A 16,886-nucleotide genomic window follows, 5' to 3' on the forward strand; every position below is an offset into this window, starting at 1 on the left:
CCACCGAGTTGTATACTTTCAATTTTATGTTTTTATCTATCTCATTCCCAAAAATTGTTCTGTTTAGAGTATGATATACGTTGTTTGTTTTCCTTATTCTTGCATTTATGTCTAAATCTATTCTTCCATCTTGTGATATTATGCTGCAATGCAAGTACTCATATGATGATACTTCTTCTATCTTTTGTTCCTTAATAATTATTTCTTTCGGATTATTTCTTATTTTCTTTTTATTTATTATCACGATTTTACATTTATTTACGTTCAATTCTAGGCCCATCTTTTTAATTTATTCTGTCCATATTTCAATCAACTTCCTTGCCTTTTTATGGTTCTCTGCTATCAGCAATATGTCGTCAGCATTATCTATTTTTACTGGTTCCAAACTTTTATAACCTATTACTATTTTTTTTATCACTCTCCATTAATATTATAAATATCAAGGGGCTTAGGCTATCGCCTTGTTTTATTCCCTTGCTCACTTCAAAAGTTTTTGATGTTTCTCCCTTCATTTATATTATGCCCTTGACTTTCTTGTACAAGTTTTCAATTATTTTTGTTAGTTTTCTAACTCTTCCATTGTTATCTCTTCAATTACTATGTCTGCAGTGTCTTCTTCCCTTATCTCATCTTCTCTTCCCTCCTTCATTGTTTGTGTCCGTTTTCCATCCTTGAACTTTTCTGCATAAAATTCCGCCCATATGTCCAGAATTTCCCTTGTAGTTGTATTTATCTTTGACGGCTTTTATTTATTTTCTTTTATCTCCCTTCAGTTTTCTTATTACTCTATCCTCTTCCGAATTCTTTCTTATGTATTTCTTCCATGACTCTTTCTTCTTCTTGATTGTTTGTCGGACCTTTTCATTCCGCCAGTGTGTTCTCTTTCTCTGATTATTACATTTTCTCATTCCACACACCTCCATAGCTTTATTTCGCATTAAAATTAGTAAATTTTAAAATCTTAATAATTGAAATAAATTAATTTTTACTATAGGTTTTAAGTATCGATTCGATTCACATCCAAGACGACAACATTCAAAATGCGCCATATCCCAGCATAAAAAATTCCACATTCTTAAAAAATGCCATCGCTTTATCATTTAATTACGGAGCGAAAAGATTATTTTATTCCGATATCCAAAGAGGATCGATTAATTCCGTGTTTTTCAACGGAACCGATCATCGAATACTCGTAGAACGACAGGGTTCCGTTGAAGGTCTTACTTATGAAGAAGTTTACAATACTTTATATTGGACGTGTAATAACGAAGCTGCGATTAGTCACGCGAATTTAACTCAATTTGGAACGAGTGCAGGAAACGTTGAGGTTGTAATAAAATTGCGAAGTGATGATAAACCACGTGGTATAGCGGTAGATTCTTGTGGTGGAAGATTATATTGGACTAATTGGAATTCACTTCAACCAGCTATAGAAAGTGCTTATTTATCGGGATATGGTCGCCGTATAATAATTAGCACTGAAATTCGTATGCCCAATGGAATAACACTTGATCATAAAGCACAAAAATTGTATTGGAGTGATGCTCGACTTGATAAGATTGAAAGATGCGAATATGATGGAAGTAACCGAATTATTTTAGCTAAAGTTACACCGCAACACCCATTTGCGTTAGCTGTTTATGGTGATTATATTTATTGGACAGATTGGTTATTACACTCTGTACTACGTGCGGATAAAGTAACAGGATTAGACGTGGTTTGGTTACGAAGAGATGTTGATAAACCAATGGGAATCGTCGCAATTGCAAACGATACTAACAATTGCTTAAGAAATCCTTGTTCTATATTAAACGGTGGTTGCGCCGAGGTTTGTATTTTAACACCGTCTGGAGAAGTAAGTTGCGGATGTTTAGAAGGATATACTTTGGCTGAAGACGGTTTTCGATGCTTTCTTAACTCAACTACATCATGTACAGGAGATTCTTTTCGTTGCTCCGATGGGGGATGTGTTCCATTTGAACAAACTTGCGATACAATTAAACATTGCATTGATGGATCTGATGAAGAACCCGGATATTGCGCACATAGAGTTTGCCCACAAGCATGGTTTATGTGCATGAATAGGCGATGTATACAAACGTCATATCACTGTAATGGAATCGATGAGTGTGGTGACTCAAGTGATGAAATTAACTGCAGTTGCCCAGAAACTACTAAATTTAAATGTCTCTCTGGGGAGTGTATTCCACGAAATTTCACTTGTGATCGTGATCCGGATTGTCGTGATGCTAGCGATGAAAGAAATTGCGGCACACTGCCGTGCAAAGGTCTATATGGTGACGAATTTTTCAGTTGCAATAATACTTTCGCGTGTCTACATACTGAATGGATATGTGATGGCGAGGATGACTGTTGGGATATGTCTGATGAGATGAATTGTGCTGAAAGAAATGATCCGCAATGTAAAAAAAATGAATTTTATTGTTTAAGAAGTCGGAAATGTATTGATTACTCAAAACGTTGTGATAACTTTGATGATTGTGAAGATGCTGAAATTGGAGGATTCAGCTCAGATGAAGAACAGTGCTCGCTCGAATGTAATAGTTATCAATTTAGATGTAATGACTCAACCTGTTTACCAGAAAGTGTAAGATGCAATGGTCGAAAAGATTGTCCAGATGGTTCTGATGAAGAACAATGTTCAAAAACTTGTCGTCCGACATGGTTTACTTGTGATAGTGGGGATTGTATACCTAAATCATGGGTATGTGATGGTCAAAATGATTGTCTGGATCAATCCGACGAAAAACACCACTGTCCAACTCGCACATGTTCCTCAACCGAGTTCCGTTGCAGTTCAAATAAGTGTATCCCAAAACAAATGGTATGTGATGGCGAACCTGATTGTGATGATCACGGAGACGAACTACAATGTCCAGAATTTTGTGACACCACAGAATTTCAATGTGCTGATGGTACATGTATTTCTCTGGCTTTATATTGTAATGGCCATGCGGATTGTGGTGATAAAAGTGATGAACCGCCATTTTGCGCTTCGCACTGCAATCTCGGGCAATTCCAGTGTTCGCATGGCACTTGTATTTCTGCTGAACTCGTTTGCGATAAAAAGAAGGATTGTATTGATGGAAGTGATGAAGAAGGATGTATTGATCATCATGACGACGATTGTAAAGATAAATATAAGTGTACGAATGGAGTGTGTGTAAATGAATCGTTACTTTGTAATGGAGAGGATGATTGTGGGGATTATTCTGATGAACATTTATGTAGTAAGTACAAATTTATTTATATAAGAATTTTTATTGTTTACTAAAAGTTTGCAACGTTTTGTACAATACATGACAAACCAAACTTAATTTCCCTTATCACCTCTGTTCCCTCGTCCTAACCACCTCCCTCATCCATCCTTTGCCTTCTCCCCCCTCTTCCAGACTCTGCCACCTTCCTTTCTTCTTCTCTCAGCTCACTACATCCCCTCAACATAATATGTTCTAGCGTATCCAATCTTGCCCGCACCGTCGACACCACCTCTCCACATCATCCGTCCAGTACCTGTTCGCTCTTTCCTCATTACCCCACGGAAATCTGGCCACCAACCTCTTCCCTTCCTTCACCAAGTATTTTGGAAGCCTTTCCGTCATTATGTCATAATCAAGGTCCGTAAAGCGCATTGTACCAGGGTGGCCAGAGACAGCAGAACGCGTTTTGAAGGGAAAAGTCACGAGTTACGAAGCAGTGTGAGCTAGAGACTGAAACTAAGTAATTTATCTTAAATATTCTGCTTTTCTTAATTAAACACTTTGATTATGAAAGTTATCTATTTTTCTTTTACTATTATTTAATTATACAGGGTGTTTCATAATATATGTGCAGGACTTCAGGATGTGATAGCTTGTCCAAAAATTTGAAAAAAAGCTTCTATCAACTTACCCTCTAAAATGCACTATTTTCGAGATACCAGGTGTTGAAATTTAATAAAATAAATTTTTTTAAAGTCAATTGGTGAAGATTTTGAAGGGTAGTTGTTGTTTTTCTCCCCAACTTCTACGCCACTGGAAAAAGTACAGTTTTGAGACGCCCATTTGAACCGTCAATGTTTTCTACACAAAAGGTACTGGTCATCAGCTTTAAAATTGACTGTTTTCGAGAAAAATCAACTTTTATATTGAATAACATGGTCAATTTTTTAAAATAAAAATTTTATTTTACTAAAACGTTAGAACAAGTAACAAAACCAAACGTTAACTTCATAATTAGACAATTAAAAAAACAATTATAAATTATACACAATTAAATTAAATGTTGGAAATTTCCGCCTAAAATAGCTTCAATGCACGCAGCAATTCTTCGACGCATTGAGTGTCTAACACGCAGGAAAATTCAAGGAGTGTTCCGAATTATGTCGGAAGATACAACAATGCGCTCTCTTAATTAGTCAACATTTTCAACTGGAGTAGCGTAGACTAGGGTTTTCAGATGGCCCCAAAAGACAAACTCTAAACAATGGTGGCCAAGAGTGCGGATCTCCTCGGCCGATCCAACGGTCTGGGTATTCGTCGTCCAAGTATTGGCGAGCAACCAAACTAAAGTGTGCCGGAGCTCTATCATACATTACATGTTTTGTCTTACTTGAAGCGGTACATCTTCCAGCAGTTCCAACAGTACTTCTTCTAGAAATTGTCGATGATCTGCACCGTTTAATCTGTTTGGTAAAAAATGTGGGGCTATCAAATGATCACCAACGATGCAGCCCGAACATTTACGGAAAATTGTTGCTGATGATGGCCTTCTACAATTTCATGTTTCTGCAACTTCTTTTCAAATTTTTGGACAAACTATCACATCCTGAAGTTCTATCAGGGTCTGTAACACGTGACGTCACGATTAGGGCATGCCAGGGGGGTTCACTTTTCATACGTTGAAATTCTTTGTCTGGCCAACCTTGTACAATACGCTTTACGGACCTTGGTCATAATATCTTTCATTATACCTTCCCTCTCTTATGTGCGTCCTTCTATCCTGTCTCTGGATGTCCACCTCTTCCCATCTTTTGTTGTTTATCTCTGCCTCCGAATAACCCGTCCTTTTGTAATATTCCCTCCTCTCTCCTTTACCATATCTAATCTTCCCCTCCCTAACTTCCTCCCAACACTTCCCCAGGATCCCGCTGTATGGTCTTCTATTTATTATTTCTTCATATTTAGCTGCTCGCTCTTCTGCCTGCCTCCATCCTCATTTCATCCACCTTCACTTCCTCCCTCACAATATACCCCCCCGGTGTTTCCCTCACCAGGCCCAGAACCCACCTCCAATACCGATTCTATATGTCCTCTAGAATATCATGCCCCCTCCATCCCCAAACTTCCGCCCCGTACATCATTGCACTCCTCACCAACCCATCAAACATAATCTTGCTGATGTCCCTGAGTTGTCTCTCACCCCATCCCCAGACCTGCTCCATCACCTTATTTACCTTTTTAGTCAGCTCCCTCACATGCCGCGTCTTTGCTATCCTCCCTAAACTTGTACACCAGATATGTAAATTCTCTCACCTCCTCAATCCCCCTCCCTTTCCATCTCTATTCCTCCCTCTTTCTTCTCTCCCTTTGCAGAACTTTATCATCTTTGTCTTTGCAACATTCACCTCCAACCCCTTCGCCCTGAAATACCTCTCCAAGTGTCTCACGCTAGCACGTGAACCTTTCTTCCTCCTACCACCACTCAGCCCATTTGCCCCTTCTCCAGCCTGCCTTCCAAATCCTCCCTATACAGGGCAAAAAGGCTGGGGCTCAGTGGTCACCCTTGTTTCGTTCAAAACGCTTCGCTTATCGTTTTCCCTACTCTATCTCCAGCCGTCGCCGTCGTTTCCCTGTATATCCCCTTTACCCTCTTCCTCAGCTGCTCCGTGACCCCCTCCTTTCCATCTCCTCCCTATCCACCTTATCGAATGCCGTCTTCAAATCTATGAATAATTTAATAAATTTATTTATATTTTGTGTTTTAAAAATGTCTGTATTATTCGGATTTTGATTTTCTTTTTTTATTTAAGATATCAATGAATGTAGATCCGATCAAAACATTTGTACGCAAAATTGTACTGATAAACCTATTGGTTTTGAATGTAGCTGTTACCCTGGTTATAAATTAAACCCAGATAAACCAGGAAAATGTGTCGATATAAACGAATGCGAAGATCGTCCTTGCAGCCAAAAATGCAGAAATCATCACGGTTCTTTTACATGTTCATGTAAATCGAATTATTATTTAGAATCCGATAACAGAACCTGTGTAGCGGTTACAACTGAAACTCCTAAAATTATCGTCGCGAATAGATATTACATAAGACAAGTTGATCTAGTTGGACGTCATACTATTTTGGTGCATAACTTATCTAACGCAGTCGCTTTAGATTTCGATTGGAAATCGAATTGTTACTTTTGGTCTGATGTAGTCGTCACCGGAAGTAAGATTATGAAATTGTGCGAAAATGCTACAAATAAAACTACTACGATTTTACATGGACCTTCATTACAAAACCCTGATGGGATGGCAATTGATTGGATTGGAAGAAACTTGTATTGGTGTGATAAAGTAATATTAAAATTAATATAATTATTAATCTTTTTCATTCTTTCAATTTGCTTTCAGGGTTTAGACACAATCGAAGTATCTACAATGGATGGTAAATTCCGGAAAATTTTAGTATCCGTTGGATTAGAAGAGCCAAGAGCTATAGCTTTGAACCCATTAAAGGGTTTCATGTATTGGTCAGATTGGGGCGATAACGTCCACATTGGAAAAGCAGATATGGACGGATCAAATGCTACAATCTTAATAGAAAAAAATTTAGGTTGGCCAAATGCTTTAACGATCGATTATGAAACCGACGAAATATTTTGGGCGGATGCTCGCGAAGATTACATAGCGGTTGCTGACCTGCATGGAAATAATATACGCATAGTAGCCGATAGAAATTCAAATGCCGCTTTAAAATTACATCATGTCTTTGCAATCACCATTTGGGAAGACCGACTTTATTGGACCGATTGGGAAATGATGTCGATCGAGAGTTGTCATAAATATTATGGAAATGAGACAAAAACTTTATTTAAAATGGTACATCGACCTATGGATTTAAGATTATACCACCCGTTTAGGCAACCACAACATAATAATCCCTGTGAAAAAGCAAACTGCTCAGCATTGTGTTTACTAACTTCAGAAGAGCCATTCTACAAATGCGCGTGCCCTGAAAATCACATTCTTGGAAGTGATGAAAAATCATGTATATCAAATTGCACCTCAGCTCATTTCGAATGCGCCACCTCGTATAAATGCATTCCATTCTGGTGGAAATGTGACACTCAAGATGATTGCGACGATAAATCAGATGAACCTAGTGATTGTCCCCCATTTAATTGCCAACCAGGACAGTATCAATGTAATAATAATAACACCACTAACGTAACAAAATGTATTCACCCATCAGAACTGTGTAATGGAATTGATAATTGTGGCAACAATGATGATGAAAAAAATTGTTATAATTACACTTGCTTAAATACACAATACAAATGTAAGGGAAATGATACCACTCCACCGAAATGTGTATCAATTTTAAGTCTATGTAATAAGATTGATGATTGTCCATTTGGTGATGACGAAAAAGATTGCCCTCCTAGAAGTTGCCCATCAAATAATTTTCAATGTAAAAATGATCAATGTGTTCCACAAGTTTGGGTAAGTTAAATTTTAGATTTAATTAGACAAGTGGTTAATAAAATATTTTTTAGGTTTGCGATGGGGAAGTAGATTGTCGGGATGGCTCAGATGAAACAGATTGCGCAAACCGTACCTGCGACGTAAACCAATTTAGCTGCACCAACGGTCGTTGTATTCCGAATTCGTGGAAATGCGACGGCGATAAAGATTGCCCAGACGGAGCAGACGAACCAGAATCATGTCGCGGCTCCAACTATCACACATGCGAGCCTTCCTACCATAAATGTCTAAACGGAAAGTGTATACCGGGACGGTGGCGTTGCGATTACGTGAACGACTGCGGCGATTGGTCAGACGAACATAATTGTACGATGAGGGAATGTTCCGAATCCGAACATCGTTGCGGAAACGGCAAATGCGTTCCCGCCACGGCCGTTTGCGATGGACAATTCCAGTGTGAAGACAAATCCGATGAAGCTATGTGTGATCCAAAATGTGGGGATAATAAATTTCAATGTGGAGATCCAAAAATGTGCATTTATATGTAAGTAAAAAACTTATTTCTATTAAAACTTATATTGTTTTAATTAAAAACAAGCGGTGTAACTTAAACAGTTTTTATTATTATTGATATTGAAAACAATAGTATTTACATTACTTTTGGTTGCTATAACAAAACTATCTCTACAACTTTGTAAACTAACTCTAACACCATCTATTATATGTATAATGTTACTAATTGTTGCTCTCTCAATTGAAACATTTTTACATATCAACTTTATAATAAGTTTAATATTTGACCTGGTCGTAATTAACTTTCTACATCTGGTTTCTAGTTACATGACGTTCTGATGCTTTGCTTTGTTCCATCTTGAAGTTTTCATTCATAAGGTTTGCAATCTTCTATTTTATATGCTTTTAATATTCTTTTCAAATAAGGTATTTGAGATAACGCCATTTTTTCTTCCCCTTGTTCTGTTTTTATTCCCAAATATGTTCTACATTTCCTAAATCTTTCATTTTGAAATTCCCTTTTAAAATCTTTTTTATCTCTTCAATTTTGTCCTTGTTGTTTCCAATTATTAGTTAATCATCCACATAAATTAGGATATATATTCGAGTTTTTGTGTCTATTTTTGTATATGTCACAGGTAAAGCGTGCATTTCACTTAATGTACACATTCGCCAGTCAATGTATACATTAACGTAATGTTTTAGTGAAAGTATTTATCAGTCATAGAGTGTATACATTTACTAGTGAATGTGTACATAAACTAGGCAGTGTATGCATTTGCTAACAGATGTTAGTAAAAGTTATAACAAAGAACATTTACAGTATAATTTTTTTAATGGAAGGGATTGCATTTGATGCAAGTAGTAAGTAAGTAAGTATAGTAGTAACCATTTTTTGGGTTGGGTTGGGTTTTGTTATGTAATATACTAGTAAACATACTTTAAGCTTTAACTGGGTATCATTAGTAATTGTATACATTAACTAGTAAAAGTTTACATTTCGTGTTTTATATACACATTAAGGATGGTATTTAGCCCTGTCTACCAACTTTGAAAATTAACTTCGGTGATTTCTCTTTTATGTACTAAATTTAATTAGCGTAATTTGCATTGTGTACTTCTATCGTTTAAATCAAGAGAAACCATTCTTTGTTTTGTAAAATAGGAAAGTAGGTAAAAAGTTACAAACTTTCAATTGATATTACTCCAAATGAAATCTTTAATTATGAATTTAGATGAATGGTTTCCTTCAGTATGGGTATAATAATACATATACTGAAAAGAACAATATAAATAAATTGTATTTTCGACAAAATCACCGAAGTTTGAATTTTAACAACAAATTTAGTGTAGATAAGTTGATTTAGTTACTTTCAATAGTTCACCGATTTTGAAGTAGATGCCGGGATTGAATTTTACCCTATGATAAATATTATATTGTATGCCGTATTGATCTCTTCGATCGCTTACTCTCTCCAACATCCAACATAAAATAGTCTTTATTTATATAGGATTACTATAGTTACGCACCCAACATAACATAATATTAAAAATATACCGATTTGCGCCTTATCCATTTGAATAGGCAATTTTGCATACTTGCCACGAGTTTTGACAGCTGCAATTCCACCCTTAACTAGATAAATTAGTTAATGTATGCATTGACTAGACAATATGTACATTCACGGAATGAATGCTTTAACTGTAACATATATAAACAATAATCAACCGTTATTTAAAATTCTGTTCAATAATCAATGTATTAAATGTTTTTTTCCAATATTTTGGTGATTTTTTCAAACCATATAAAGTTTTTCATCACGTTTTTCATTTTCTTTTATCTTGAAAACCTATTTGGCGTCTATTATTTTTTCATTCTTTGATCTATCTACTTCCTCCCAAATTTCATTTTCAAGAAGACTATTTATTTCAGATTTTATTGCTTTTTCCCAGTTTTTCTTTTCGGTACTTTCCATGGTTTGTTTGAAACTTAATGGTTCTTCAATTTGAATTATCAAACAGGTCTCATAATCGTTGTATTTAATTGGTCTTTTTAGTCAGCTTCTAGTTCTTAATTTTATGGTTTCTTCTTTTTTCTTCTGTTTCAAGTGTTTCATTATTTATAGATACCTCCTCTTCAGTTATCTCATCATTATTACCCATATCTTCAACTTCAGCATTTTCGTCTTGTTCACCATCTTTTTCTTCTGTATATGTTTCCTCTGTTGAATCTTCTTCATAATCGATGTTATGGCGCTTTAACCATTCTCTCGTGTATGCCTTTGATTGGTGTGCAAATTGTTTTTGCCATCCTTGTAAGGTATCTACAGTTACTCCTACATTTGCTCTGTATTCGAAATTTACATGCTCAAATTTCGTGAATTTACATATTTTTTCATCTGATGTCATTTTATATCCTTTCGACAGTGCAATTCCCATAGAAAATAGATTTTCCTTCAAACCTGATACATACAAAACATTTTTCAAATCCACCATTTCCCAATCCTTTCCATTGAATACCTTTAACCGAATTCTTCCTACTGATGTAGCATCTAAGATATTTCCATCCGAATCTTTATTTTCTTTGCAGATTCCATTTCTACAAACTGTCCTACCTGCAAATGCTTATGAATGCATTGACTTTATTGTTGTTATTAGTTTTCTTATTCTGTTTGTTGTTTTTTTGTTCTTAAATCAAGCAATTTTTTGTGATGTGATCTTGTTTTTTTCACAAATATGACATGTTCTATTCTCTTTTTTCTCCTTATAATTTTGTTTAATGTGTCCAATTTTTCCGCATTTTTCCACAGCTTAAGATGTGTGTCATTGGAGCTTCCTCCATCCTTTCCACTAGTATTCCTTGTGCTTTTGCGTCTTTGATTATCCATTTTTTAAATTTTCTTCGTATTTCTCTGTACCTTGAACTGTCTTCGTTCTTCTCCTGTCACTACATCAAAAATATCCTTCGTTTTTAACTGAATTGTTGTTTGGAACTTCCACAAACTCCAATTATCTTTATTTTTCAATTTTATACAACATGTCCATTTTAGTTTACCGTTCTAACTTCATTTTTTCTTTTTTGTCCGTTGTTACACCACCTCTTGTTATTTCTTTAGCGACTCTGAACCCATAACCTGTCAGAGGTGGTGGTCGTCATCTTTTAATTAAAAACCAGCGGTGTAACTTAAACAGCTTTTATTACTATACTCTTAAAGTTATGCATCATATGTCTAAATTATTAACTTCACTAATAAATTACTTACTACATTTTTTATATTATTTTTCTTTAGTGATTGGCGTTGTGATGGCGAAATAGATTGTGCAGACGCATCCGATGAATTAAACTGTAACAAAACCTGTCCAAATAATGGATTTAAATGTTCGAATGGATTTTGTATAAATGAACAATGGGTATGCGATGGCCAAGATGATTGTGAAAATAATTCTGATGAAAGCCCTGAATTATGCATAAACCGTCCATGTCTCGCAAATTACTTCCGTTGTTCCAACCATCTTTGCGTTCCAATGCACCAAGTCTGCGATGGCGTCGATAATTGTCGCGATGCAAGCGATGAACTTCAATCATTATGTCATTCAACTAGAACGTGTCGATCGCACGAGTTCAAATGCAATTATGGACATTGTATCAATAATAATTTGGTATGCGATGGCCAAAATGATTGTTTTGATAATAGCGATGAGGTGAATTGTGCTAAAAATGGTCAGTGCAAATGGAATACTTGTTCGCAAATTTGCGTTCAGGAGAGTGAAAATAAGACAATGTGTAAATGCGCTGATGGGTTTCATCATAATTCGGATACTGGTTGTTCCGCGGCTGGGAAACCTGCAACTTTAATTTTAGCAGTTGAAGCTGAATTGAGATTAATCTCACCTTATAAAGCTGATGAACCAAATGAATTGTACAACAAATCTGTGCTTATGACAATACCTAGATACAAGGTTGGTTCGATTGATATTTATTCAAATAAGAAAGAATTAACTGTTTTTTGCACAAATCATCAAACTAAACAAGTTGAAAGTATCGATTTATATCTAGTATCACATGAACATATTAGAACTGAAGGTAATTTAGTAACTGTTCTTAAGAATTTAATAGAACCAAGAGGTTTGGCTGTTGATTGGGTTACAAAGAAACTTTATATCACAGATACAAATCGAATTGTAGTTTCGACGTTTAATGGTTCACATTCTTTTACATTAATCAATGGAAATATGAAACAATCGAGAGACATTGTTGTTGCCCCTGAAGACGGTTTACTGTTTTGGGCCGATTGGGGACCAGTTGCTGTTATAGAAACTTCTCATATGGACGGAAATCAACGACAAGTTTTACTTAAACATGATATTCTTTGGCCAACTGGTTTAGCTATTGATTATCCAACGAAACGTTTATATTGGGCGGACCCAAAAACGAATTATATAGGAAGTGTTAATTTTAATGGAAGTAAAAAAGAGATTACACATAGGTTTAGCTCGGAAGTGAAACCATTTAAAATAGATGTTTTTGAAGATTACATTTATCTAACAACGTATCGGACGCATAATGTTTTTCGTTTTCATAAACATGGGAAGGATAATAGGACTTATTTAGCCATGGGTTTAGCTAGGTTATATGACATACAAATATTACACGAACATAAACAAACTAAGAATTTAACGAATCGATGTTTGGATGCTTGTCATAGTTCTGAAATTTGTCTTTTAAATCCAAATGGAACGACATGTGTTTGTCCAGATGGTTCTTTAAAAACAAACTTCACTTGTCAAGTGATATCAGAACCATGCCCATTAAATTGTAATTCAGGAACATGTGTTATGAATAAAGGGGAGGAACCTAAATGCGATTGCCCCCCTAAATACTCAGGTCGTCTTTGCGAACATTATCGATGCTCGCAGTTTTGTCACAACAAAGGAATGTGTTACGTTGATTACCTTACAACTGATCCAATATCTTTAAAACCAAAACTTCGTTGTTATTGCCAACCTCAATTCACTGGAGAGCATTGTGAAACACCTCTCTCAATTTGTAATGAAACATGTTATAACGGAGGCACATGTTATTCAACACAACCAAATGTTTACCAATGTAGCTGTCCAGCTGGATTTTCCGGTCAAAAATGCGAGCATTGTTCGCGATTACAGTGTCATAATGGAGGTGTTTGCAAGGTAAATCAAAATGGAGAGGAGGAAACTTGTTCCTGTCCAGTTGGTTTTAAGGGCAAGTGTTGCGATATTTTTGTATGTGATAACTTTTGTAGTAAAAATGGAAATTGTATAGCGACACCAGATGGGCCAACATGCCGTTGTAATCCCGGATATGCAGGTGACCGCTGCGAAAAAGATTTGTGTTCGCAAAAATGTTTGAACGGTGGAACCTGTATTATGGGGAGTGGAATAAAGCAGCTTGAATGCGAATGTTCACCGTTCTTCGCAGGACGCAGATGCCAAATCAACTTATGTGACGGTGATAACCCCCCAGCAGGATGCCCTAAAACTTGTCCATGCTTAAATGAAGGAAAATGTATATATACCAATAATTCATTTACTTGTAAATGCCCACCAAAATGGACAGGAATTCGTTGCGAAATTTACATTTCTGCTAATAACAATACTGATACTCGATGTGATAATCTTTGTGTTAACGATGGAATCTGCCGAAGTGCATTGAACGAAGTGTATTGTGAATGTCGGAAACCTTTTGAAGGAGTACACTGTGAACATTCGACAGCAAAATGCGAACCCAGTTGTTTAAACAATGGTACCTGTGATATAGACGCTAACGGGCTTAATTTTTGTAAATGCCCCATTGGATTTGAAGGCCAATCTTGTGAAACTCCCAAATTAATTGAATCAACTCAAGCAAACGCAGGAAATGGAAATTACGTTCTTGTCACATTGTTAACAGTAATCATTTTGGTCGTGATAGCTAGCACCATTTTCGGATATTTATATATTAGGAAACGAAAGCCATTTTCACATGAAAGATTACAAGAGAACGATTTTAATAATCCAATTTATCAAGATAGAGATGCTGAGCCATTTACTTTAGATACAGATAGGGTAAGTTCTTAAGGAATATATTTATTTTTTATTTTTGTTTTATTTCTTTTTTTTCCTTTTTTCTTCTCAAATTTAGTCAAATAATTTTGTAAATCCAGTATATGAAACCGTCTACAATGGAACGACCGGGGTTAAAGAAGAAAAAGCCGGATTGTTACAGAACTTACCAGAAGGAACAACTCCGTCTCCTGTTGAAGGATTGTGACTAAAACTAAAAAGAAAATAATTAAAACGATACTTGATTAAGACAACTATTATTTAATTGCTGTGAAATGTGCCATTTTTTTGGAAAGGCAGCTGTGTGTATATATATAGCTGTTAATTGTATACTATTAAAAAGTTTTGTGTTTTTGATGTCGTTTTGACACATATCTGTGTTTATTGTTCGTAAACGTACGGATTTAGGTAAAACAAATATGATAATAATTTAACAAAAAAAAAAAAGAAAGGTAAAATTGCAATAAGGTTTCGATGATTGTAAAATAAATCTTGCCAAATTCTTCATCAATACTATTTTCTGAAAGGTGAAACGATTAAGTTGAGATCCTATAATTGTGATTGCAAAAAGAAAACTGGAAACAATTCGTCCTGTATATAAATACAACTGAAAACTAAAATGACTGAATAAAATACAATTTATATTTAAATTATAATAATTATATATTTTATATGTGACGTACGATTTTACAAACTGCAAAACTCTCGATCAATGTTTATGATGATTATAAACGTATGGATTTAATTCATTTTTTTTTCCTTAGCTCCTATGTAATAATCTAAATGTGTAATTTTTCGTTTTGAAATTGTAACTACAACGCATAAAAATAAAATTCTGTAATCTCATGACCGTTAGGATTAAATAATTTATGCTCAAAATAAGGTATCAAAGAAGTGTTATCTTATTAATGTGGTATTTTTTTTGTATTTGTATCTTTTTATAAGTAAACTCAACTGGATTTTTAAACTTAACATTTCAGTTTTACTTTTTTGTTACAGAACCTAGACTCATCATCATCATTACGTCATGATTACATTAGGTCTCTAATTTCTCACTTTGAGGTTCCCCTCCATTTGGTCCATATGTCTCATCTTTAGCCTTCCTCTCAATTTCTGTCCTACTGGTATTTGTCTAACTATTTATTTCGTTAGTTCCACCTCCTTCATCCATTCCACATGTGCTATCCATCTCAGTCTTCCAATTTTTATAGTTGCCTGGTTCCTGGTATTTTTTATACAGTTCATTGTTAAAACGTGAATTCCTCCTTATATGTGTCTAAGTATCTTTCTTTCAAACGTTCCCAGCAATCTATCATTAATTACAGTATTATAAATTTCGCTTTTTGTCTTCTTGGTCAATATGTTGTATCAGTGTGCATAATTGTAATCAGTTGTAACCAGTTCAGTTTAGTTTTTAAATTTAATAACAAGTAAGTTTAAATAATATATATACAACGTGTAACAACATAACTAATAATATAATGTATATTTAGTGACATCAGTATTCAAGATCAACTAATCTTAAGAGGAGCTCCGCAATGGAGCAACAAAATGTTGCTAAAAACTCGAGATATAGTTCTAATTCGCAAAGCATTTCCATGTTAGAGCAATCGATGTCTGAGGATTTTTTTAACCAGCAGAAGTCAAAAACAAACTTCAATGGTTCGCAAAATATATCATTAAACAAGCCGAAAACAAGTTTTAATGGAAGTACTGGTTTCCTTAAACCATGGAACATTTATGAATTTCTCCTTGGGATCACCCACATCAACGATGCATGTCTTCTCACATCCCTCAAGAAGTTGCTTTAAAAACCGTTTTTTCTGCTTTTCTTTCGTGTATATTACATCGTACTCCTTTACAACACCCTTAATTTTTGCTAATCCTTCTGGTTACGATACTAAGCCACCATTATACGATAATCTGTGGTGGTTAGTTTCCACAAAACATGCTGCATATCGTTGTGCTATCGGTAATCCATCTCTGGGCACACTAACACGAATGTTTTCATGTAGCACAAAGGTGGAATTTGTGTCCAATAGACAAACTTCTCTCACCTCAAAATGAGGAATATCGTATCCTTGCAAATCAACTACAGCTTGTTTAGTAATCTTCGGAAATCTCACAAAAGATAACAATGATAGGTTACTTGGAACCCTCAAACTGGTAAAATGATCAACTCATAATACAAAGTGACAAACAGAACTGAACCGTAATGTTATATAGAAGAGGAGTGAAGGTTGAAATGATGGCTAAGGATACCTTCATTTCTATTTACCGACTTGCGAACTTCCTCTTGGAACCGAAAAGTAAAGATCAATGGCAAGGCCACTTCACATCTATTTGCCGATTAATGAACCGCCTCTGGAGCGCAAGGTCAAGGTCGCCTGGCGTGATCATGACCTTGACCTACTGACCTCATATATTCTTTTTTTATTTCTGCACAAAGTCGATAATTTTGATCCTCAGCTTATCCAATGTGGTAGAGATGAGGCGCATGGCCAGTTAAGAAGCTTGAGAGCGACCTTAGATCCCCTCTGCTGTGGCATAAAACCTCTTTGGAGTGATCATACTCTTCGCTTGTCTGTGAC

The 16,886-nt window shown here is 35.4% G+C and overlaps 1 protein-coding gene across 3 annotated transcripts in view; it reads left to right on the forward strand.

Moving 5' to 3' along the window:
* LOC111420910 (LDL receptor protein 1) overlaps positions 1-15,267 on the forward strand; it is a 38,460-nt gene extending 23,193 nt beyond the window's left edge. For 2 of the 3 annotated variants that reach the window (XM_023053969.2, XM_023053971.2), the window contains 6 exons: positions 995-3,251; positions 6,032-6,573; positions 6,631-7,722; positions 7,776-8,248; positions 11,508-14,298; positions 14,375-15,267. In XM_023053969.2, the coding sequence (XP_022909737.2) occupies positions 995-3,251; positions 6,032-6,573; positions 6,631-7,722; positions 7,776-8,248; positions 11,508-14,298; positions 14,375-14,503 (7,284 nt within the window). In that variant the 3' untranslated portion in view covers positions 14,504-15,267. The remainder of the gene's footprint in view (positions 1-994; positions 3,252-6,031; positions 6,574-6,630; positions 7,723-7,775; positions 8,249-11,507; positions 14,299-14,374) is intronic. The other variant, XM_023053970.2, reaches the window with a different exon arrangement.
* Positions 15,268-16,886: the final 1,619 nt, after the last annotated feature.

This window comes from Onthophagus taurus, chromosome 7 (assembly GCF_036711975.1).
Source record: "Onthophagus taurus isolate NC chromosome 7, IU_Otau_3.0, whole genome shotgun sequence".
NCBI classification, from domain to species: Eukaryota; Metazoa; Arthropoda; class Insecta; order Coleoptera; family Scarabaeidae; genus Onthophagus; species Onthophagus taurus.